The sequence below is a fragment of the Hippopotamus amphibius genome, chromosome 1, assembly GCF_030028045.1.
Source record: "Hippopotamus amphibius kiboko isolate mHipAmp2 chromosome 1, mHipAmp2.hap2, whole genome shotgun sequence".
In the NCBI taxonomy this organism is placed as follows: Eukaryota; Metazoa; Chordata; class Mammalia; order Artiodactyla; family Hippopotamidae; genus Hippopotamus; species Hippopotamus amphibius.
In genome coordinates this window covers 58,492,501-58,500,884 of record NC_080186.1, presented here as the reverse complement: position 1 = coordinate 58,500,884, position 8,384 = coordinate 58,492,501, and the positions used below count along the sequence as shown (strand labels likewise).

General features: G+C 52.0%; 1 protein-coding gene across 3 annotated transcripts in view; it reads left to right on the top strand.

Annotated features, from left to right (window-relative positions):
- The first annotated feature begins 730 nt into the window (after positions 1–730).
- LMO4 (LIM domain only 4) overlaps positions 731–8,384 on the top strand; it is a 16,754-nt gene continuing 9,100 nt past the window's right edge. Inside the window, exons 1-3 of one of the 3 annotated variants that reach the window (XM_057713911.1) lie at positions 731–1,175; positions 3,136–3,218; positions 3,938–4,176. In XM_057713911.1, coding sequence (XP_057569894.1) covers positions 3,941–4,176 — 236 coding nt within the window. In that variant the 5' untranslated portion in view covers positions 731–1,175; positions 3,136–3,218; positions 3,938–3,940. Of the gene's footprint in view, positions 1,176–3,135; positions 3,219–3,579; positions 3,733–3,937; positions 4,177–8,384 lie in introns of those variants that run through there. The other 2 variants (XM_057713931.1, XM_057713922.1) reach the window with 2 other exon arrangements.

The window sequence follows — 8,384 nt, the reverse complement described above, 5'->3', positions numbered from 1 at the left end:
ACCGGCCACCCCCGAGAGGCGAGCGGGTGCAGGTCCCGAGGGTGCCTCGCGCGCGCGCGGGGGTGGGGGGGCAGGTGCGGTCCCAGGCGTCTCGCTTCGCCACCCCGGGCAGCTGGGGGCCACCCCGGCGGGGTCGGCGGCGCCCGGGTGACTTCTCCCCACCTGATTCCGGCCCCCCCCCCGCTGCTGCCTCGGCCCGCCCCGCCGCCTCGCTCCCTCCCCCGCCCCCGGAGTCTCGTTTCAGTCATCCCTTTGTCCTTGCCCGGATTGGCAGGTTTTATTATTCCGCCTGAACAATCCGGCCGCCCAGTGGCTGAGGGTCGCTGACGTCGGCGGCAGAGCCGGGGAGTAGTTGGGATTTTGCTCTGTCAGTAACACATGTATAAGAGCCGCGGAGGGAGCGAGCGAGCCGGCTAGAGGCCAGCGCCGCCGCCTCCGAGCCGGGCAGCAGCAGCCCGGGCAGCAGCCCCGGTAGCGGCGCGGGCTCCAGCGCGCCGGGCCCCGCCGGCCGCAGCAACCCGCCTCCCGGGCGCGCCCGCCTCCCGGCCTCCGCACCGGCCGCCTGCGCTCGCGGGGCTGTTGTGTCTGCGGCCGCTCCCTGGCTGGAGCTGCAGGGAGCTCGGCCGAGCGGCCGGCGCCGCCAGCAGCCCCGAGCGAGCGGGCGGGCGGGCGCACGGGCGGGAGGCAGGCGGAGGAGGAGGAGGAGGAGGAGGAGCGGGAGGAGCGCGGGCGGGGCGGGGGCCGCCGGGCGGGGGAATATACAAAGTGAAGCCACATTGCCAAACTTGCAGCAGCGATTGCAGCAGTTGCTGCCGCTGCGCCGCTCCTGAAGCCGCGCCGCGCGGGCCAAGGGCTCCTGCAGCTGCTCGCGCGGAGCCCGGAGGCGGAGGAGAACGACGAGGACCGAGACTGACACTTCTGCTCCCCGCCGCCTGCCACTTACGCGGGGCCCCCCAACCCAGCCTCAGAGCAGCGCGTTTAAAAAAAAGAAAAAAAAAAGAAAGAAAAAAAAAAGCAGCCCTTAGCCCCCTCCTCCCCTTTCCTGCTTCTGCGAGAACATCCCCCCCTCCCTCCAGCTCCGCCAGCCAAGGCGCCCCTTCCTTGGAAGCCGAGCGGCTTCGCTCGCATTTCGCCGCCGCCGCCTCTCGCAATATTGCAATATAGGGGAAAAGCAGGTAAGGGGACGGCTGGGGAGCCGCGGGCAGGGAGGGGGAAGAAGGAGGAGGGGGCCGATTTGGGCCGGGGCTGTTTTCTTTGGCTTCCTTCCCTTGACCGTCCCAAATTGCAAGTAAACAATACGTCGGCTTAGATAATGCGCGAGTCTGAAACTACCGAGGCCGGCCTGCGAGCTAGCACGGAGGGCAGCCCCGGGCCGCCAGCTTTGTAGCGGTTCCTGCTTACAAAAGGGTTCTTCTTGGAGACGGGGCTGGTGGGGACCTTGGAGGGGGGTGGGGATGTTTTCAGTTCTGCAGGGAGAGGCAGGAGGTGCTTTAAGGGTGTAAGTCTGAGAAGTAGTGTGGGGGAAATAGCCACGACCCCCCCCCAACACTATTTTTGAAACAGTGGCAGAAAGGATCTAAGTGAGCAGGATTCAGTATTGCTGGTTCTTTTTAAAAAATTCCTCTTGGCTTATAAGTCTTTTGTTCCAATCCAGGAGGAATCCGGTGAATCACCTAATTAAAATCAAGACATGAATTAAGCATCCATTTTTGTACTACAAATTGCCAGCGCTACGTTTGTCCCTCCCTTGGTCTCCATTAAAAAACACCAGAGACGTTGTTAAAGGGGGGCAGATTTTGCCTCTAGCTGCCAGTTCTGCTTTCTATTTCACTGACTATCCCAGGACCTAAATTGCTTGGCTATGTAATTACTAGAGTATAAGCCTATTTAACTTAAAAGCTTTCTTTCTTTTTTTTTTTTTTTTCCAACTCTAAATGAAACTTGATGAGGGCCCGTCCTTAGTTATCAGGGGAGTCAGTTTCTGGTCAGTCCTCTTGATTCATCTCTTTTAGATTTAATCAGCATTAAGGTATTGCTTGTCCTTAAGAGCTTTAGCTAATGGGGTTACTGGATGCTTTTCTCAGTGTAATGTTTCCTTTTCAAAAAAAAAATATACATATATATTTACCTCTCACCAAAGATGGGGGCGGGGAAGAGCTTGGAATCTCCTCCCTCCCTCTCCTCTTAAAAAGGAATTCGGAGCGATTAAAACGTGGGGGGGGGGGGCAGTTTAAAGACCTAGGGCAGGAAATGCAGATTCATTTGGGTTAGGGCTGAAATTGTAACAAAAAGCAATTCCTCGAGTAAATGCATCAGATAAATCAATTTACATAAAGGTATGATGCATTCGGATAAATGCAATGCTAATGGGTTTTAGAGTGGTCCTGTTTCCAAAGTCTCAGGGTTTTGTTACAGCTTAATTGGTGCAGTTCTTATTCTGGTTTATTGTGCGGTCACTGGACACACGTTCCGGGACTCTTTCGGAGGAAATGTGTTTAAATCGGCCTATTTAAGGAATCCGAGTCCTTGTTTCGCTCCCTTCCCCTCGTTTTTTTTTTGCAGCAGCCAAGTTGGGCCGGGGACAGGCAAAGTTCGCCCTCTCCCTTCTGAGGTATCAGCTGAATGTCTTGAGCAGATAGCCGGGAGCCTCGAGGGGAGCCCACACTCTCGGCTTACAGAGGACAAAGACAAAACAGGCTGCTTAATTGGCAGTAAATAACTTGATCTTTTTATAGAATAAGTGACTGGAGGAACACTAGGACTTTATTGGACTCCGGATTGGAGGCAACAAATTAATCGGTTTAGGCTAAGCTTTATAAATTGATTCCTATATTATACCCCAGTTGCTTCTCTCGTGACATTCATTAGAAAGAGTGGGGAATTTTTAAAAGCAGTTTTTGGTGACAGCAGGACTGGCTCGGATATAACTTGTGCATCCTTTAACAGTGCCTTCTCGCATATTATCTGTAATGTAACCCCCGCCCCCCGCCCTTTTGGAGGAACAAAGCTTTAGCATTTAAATTGCTGATCAAGGGCAGATTAGTGAGACCAAAGTGGAGAGTGTTTGTATAGGAAGTTAACAGGCATCCTAAAGTTCAATGATCTATTATTCTTGCCTGTGTCCTGAAAACCCAGAGAAAACACTCATTGATCTTCAAAACGAAATGAGATTTGGAACAATAATGGGAGATGGCGGTCACCACAATGGCATGTGAAAGGTGCTGTTTAAAATACGAAAAACCAGTTTCGCAACTTTACACACCGCACCCCCCCCCCACCCCGCCCTCGTCCCCTCGACTCCCCTCCCACCATCGCGCACTCCTTCTCCCCTCTGCCGGTTCCTCCCTCCTTCCCTTTCAGAAAGCCGAACTATTTCCAACTTGTGAACTGCAGCTGCACTTCCCGGGGCAGAGCTTGGGAGGGAACGTGGCTCTGGCGGGGGCCGCCTCCCCACTCCCCTCGGCTAGCGCTCGGGGCTCGGCGGGGCCTGGGGAGGGGCCGGGCGCGGCGGTGGGTGGGTTTGACCCTCATTTGCTGGAGGCGGGCGGCGGAGGAGGGGAGGAGGGGGCAGTGGGCGGAGGCGGGGGCCGGGAGGAGGTGCCGCGAGGGGTGGAGCGCGCCGCGGAGCCTCGCTCTCGGAGTTTTGACAGTACCCAAGCTGAAATTGTCAGCGGCGGCGAGCGCTGGAAAGTTGAGAGGGAGCTCGTGGCCCCAGAACAAAGCTTGAGAAAAGTAAACAGGCGGCTGCTGCCGGCAAAGCCTCCCTCCTTCCCTCTCCCCCTCATCCTCCTTCCCGCCCTTGCCCTGCTGCTTCCTTCCAGCAGCTCGGGGGGGGGGGGGGGGGGGACGGGGAAGGAGTCGCTCTCGCGCGGCGATTACTAACTTTTCCATCGCCCCTGTTTTGTCTCTCGCTCCGTCCCCTTCCCGCTCTCCGCAGACCATGGTGAATCCGGGCAGCAGCTCACAGCCGCCCCCGGTGACGGCCGGCTCCCTCTCCTGGAAGCGGTGCGCAGGCTGCGGGGGCAAGATTGCGGACCGCTTTCTGCTCTATGCCATGGACAGCTACTGGCACAGCCGGTGCCTCAAGTGCTCCTGCTGCCAGGCACAGCTGGGCGACATCGGCACGTCCTGTTACACCAAGAGCGGCATGATCCTTTGCAGAAACGACTACATTAGGTAAGACTTGGCTGCCTTTCCCCGACATGGGCCGGCAGAGCAATGGCAAGGCCAAAGGTTACCAAGGGTTTTGAGCAAAGGAGCAGGCACCTCTGAGAATACCCTGTAACCTTCACTTCAAAAACCTGGTTGACCGAAATTTAAGGGGTTAAAGAAGCATGTGTTAATCTTCCAATTTTTAATGGCAAATTAATGGCGAAGGCCGCACTAAGTAAAAACTGTGTATCTGGTGGGACTGGGCCTCTAGGTGTGCAAAGGTTGGGACCAGGATCCTCAGCACGAGGATTTCAAGTGGTCTACCGCAGTTGGACCCTCCACTAAAAATAAACATTTCAAGTGGGAGTTAAGCTGCTTTCTTAAAGCAAGGTAGACCCACCTAGGAACTCGGAAACAAAAGATTGACTTAAAAATTTAAGTGTGGTTGGTGAGAAATGATTCGCCGATGGTGATGGCTTTTTCTGGTATTTACATAAGCACCTTTAAACTTTTTTTAGTGGAAAACGGACTCATTCTTTGTGGTCCTTGTGAAAAATGCTGATTACCCACCAGTAAAAAGACTGGTCATTCTTACAGCAAAGAAACCTGAACAAGAAAAAAGAAACTTAATGGTAATGTTTTTCTTTATGTACTGATACTTGGAGGCTCACAATACTCAGTATTAGTGTGTGGTTTGTGATGTAGAATTTGCAGCTCTTTCAATTGAGGAATGTTCAAATTTTGGGTTTTTGTTGTTGTCATTTGTATCACTACCCTTGATCCCCAAAAGAGATTTAGGAAAAGAGGCTATAGAATTATACTAATCTTGCATTTTAAAGCAATGTATAGGAACATTCATATGCCCATGTAAGCAGCCTTTTCCAACAAGTTTCAGTGCAATTAATGGAAAGAATTCAGGAGGTCAGGTGCCTATAGGATCTTTTCAGGTGAACTCAAGCTACTTAAACTCATTAATTTGAAAGGAGGCATTTGAAGGATTACACATTTAATTTGAGTAAATGGTTTGATAGACTGATGCACATGAATGCTTCTAGGAGGTGTTCTGTTTCAACATCCAGTAATTAAAAAAAAAAAACACCCACATGCACATGGTTGATACTAGAGAAACGCTCACTTTTAAGAGTTGAGTTTTGTTTAAATTTCTGCCCTAAACTCTTTTCTTTATAGAGATTAGAAATTTTTTTTGCTCTTTCTTCTATGCGGGTGAATCAATAGGTGAGGTATTTTGTGCAAAGTTTACCTCCATTGTGATTTCCTCACTCTGCGTCTAAAACTGCAAAAGATCCCAGTGCAGTTCGGAGCTCAGTATGGGTATGTTTACCCCAGTGATATCAGTAGTGTAAAATGATGGAATAAGATATTTGGTTATCCAATAATGCAACCTGTGTCCTCTTTGCTGGCCTCCTCAGTCAGCCAAGTAAAAGAATTATAGGAAGGGAAAGGGCTTATTATTTTAAATTAAGATGGTAGCATTAATTTTACGAAGTGTTCTTTTAGAAGTAAATGTTGGAAAATCAGTAGCAGAATGGGTGTAAATGCTTTCTGGTCCTCCTTCTAAGCAATGCCATGAGCTTTGACAGTATTGTAATTAAATAGAGAGCAAAACTGTGGTAAAAAGGAGGGTGGTTTAAAGGCGAAAAATTGACAGTACTGCTCACAAGCGGTGAATGGTACAGATTCATCTCTTCTGCAAGGGCCTTCAGAAAACCTTCGCTTCTGATTACCACTAATTAAAAAGAAGATGGGTCCACTTGCATTCCCTGAGGACACGTTTAGGCAAGTGGCTTCCTGGGAATCACTTCCATTCCTTTCCTTATTCTTGGGAACAAATATAAATGCCCATTTGGTGTTTTTCTCGTGGCTTAATGGAGCAATGGAGACTGTGTGCCCAGCCCCAAGCCTTAATTAATTGGGTCCATATTCTTCCTTTCTTTTTCCCTGACTTTGAAAGCTGGACCCAGGCTTGCTGTTGAACTAGAGGCTACCCTGAGAACCTTAGATTTGTCCGGGAGAGATGAGTGCTAGCTAAGTACCAAATTGATGCTTCCCTCACACTGCTCAGGGCTCACCACCCGCCAAGTTTAAGGGGTCTCCTAAGTATTCCTTCAGTGTTCCTTCCTTCTGCCCATCAAGATGCCAAAAGGGTGGGAAGGTGGGGAGGCTCGCGTTCCTTTTCCCCTCAGCGACTCCCTCCTTCAGTCTCCCCTCAGTCCACTTGTTGGAGGAGCTTTCAATTCTGCAGGGACGGTCGCTGAGGAGCGGGACTAATCCGCTCGCCAGCCGCCAGGTGAAAGGGACCCTCTGGCTTTTGGGCCCCAGCTGGGACCACAGAGCGATTTATTAAGGGGCTTTTAAACTGTCTGACTTTGAGGTTGTGGTTTTTTGAAAACAACCAAAGATCTGGCTAAAAACCGTCGGGAGAGCTGGGAGATGTCCGGGAGGAAGGGGGTGGGGTGGGGGTGCTGCCTTTCCCCAGTCCCTTACCCCTGCGCGACCAAGTGTCGATTGGGCAGAGTTGGGCTTCTGCCTCTTCTCCCTCCAAGATTGCAGATAAAGCGGCTGCCTTGCTGCAGCGAATCCGCACAATTAAAAGCTTTAATTAGTGGCTCCTCCATTTTCTTAGTTCTGATGGGCTTTATCTAATGAGATCTGGTCTCTGGCTTAGATCTGCTCCGAATGACGTGTCCGCAATGAATGAGAGCTGCGTCGCAAACAAAACATTTAATTAACAAAATTGGCCTCTAAGAGAGGGAGGGAAAGACAAGGGGGGGAGGGGAGAGGGAGGGGCGGGTGGGCCTTAAAGGGGCCAACACCACCCTGGCCCCGCCACCTTACAAAATTACAAAGGTCGGCGAACCTGGGTAGCGCCGTACCCCCCCCCCCCCCGCAGTTAGCGACCCCCCAGCTCTATCCTAGCGCCACCAAGTAGCTTCAGAAACTCCGATTCTCTTTCTTCGAGTCCTCCTTCCTCCACCCCCACCTCGGGCCCGAAGACTGGCGCGGAAAGTGCGGCGAGAGGAGGAAGTTTGGAGATCGGCGGGTGGGGCTCCAGGTCAGGGGAGGCGAGGAAGCGCGCCGGAAGCCCGGGTGGCGGTCCTCGGCGTGCCGGGTCCCGCTCGCTCGCTCGCTCGGCCGGGCGGAGGCCGGGCCGGGCTGGGGACCGGCGGCTCCCGAGGCCGCAGGCGAGGCGCCCGGCCGGCCGGCGGTCTCGGGCCCGCGAGGGGGCGAGCGCAGGGCGGGAGCTGGACGAGCCGGTCGCACGCTCCCTCCCGGGGCTCCGCTCGGGCGGTTCACGTGGCGCCCGCAGCCGCAGTGAGCGCCGCGCGGCTGGGGGTGGGGGCCCGGAGCGGGGGGATTGTTGGTGGCTGGTGGTGGAGGGTGTGTTTGGGGAGGGGGTAGCTTTAGGAATGGAGGCGCCGCCAAGACAGCGAGTTCATTTCCCTGGTAATCAACAGCAAGCTGCTATATTCAGAGAATGCTGTCCCTTTAATTGAACAGGCTAGGTAATTAAATGGCACTTTTCCAATAGGACGTGCTAGGTAAATCTAATAGTTGGTTATTTAATATCACTTTGAAGTCTGCCCACTCAAGCACAATGACAGCACAGGAGCATGTGAACTATTAGCTAGGAAAAAAAAAAAACCCCAGGATCTCAAAAATTAATTAAATCGCATGCAATTTAGGGGGAACGTTTATCTTGATTTGTCATAACAGAATTAATTCAAGGCCTCCAATTCACTTGGGGGCAGATCTGTTACTCTGAATTAACCAAGCGTAATTTGGCTGATTTTTTTTTTTTCTCCCTCCCCTCTCTAATGCAGCAGTTGCGATTACTCACAGCCCCCCTCTTAAGTATCAATAGCTTCTGGTGCTTTTAAGGTGCTTGGTCTCTAGTTATTCCGAAGTACCTTTAATGGACTTGGCTCCAGGCATAATTTCTGGGTTGCATTTCTTTGTTACATTTAATATAGCTGGTGCAGAATTTAGATTAAATATAGGAAACTGCTGGAAAACCAATTGCTTCTGGACCAGTAGCTGTGGATGTGCATTTTTCTCCTCAGATAGGTTGCTGATATTTACTTGCAGGTACAAATGTATACCTTTCAGCCACACTCTTAGAAACGCACCTCTCCTTGCCTGAAAACTGTTTAGAGAACAGCCAGGTAGTGCTCTGTATTGCATGTATTTTACTTGAAGTCATAATGCAGTTG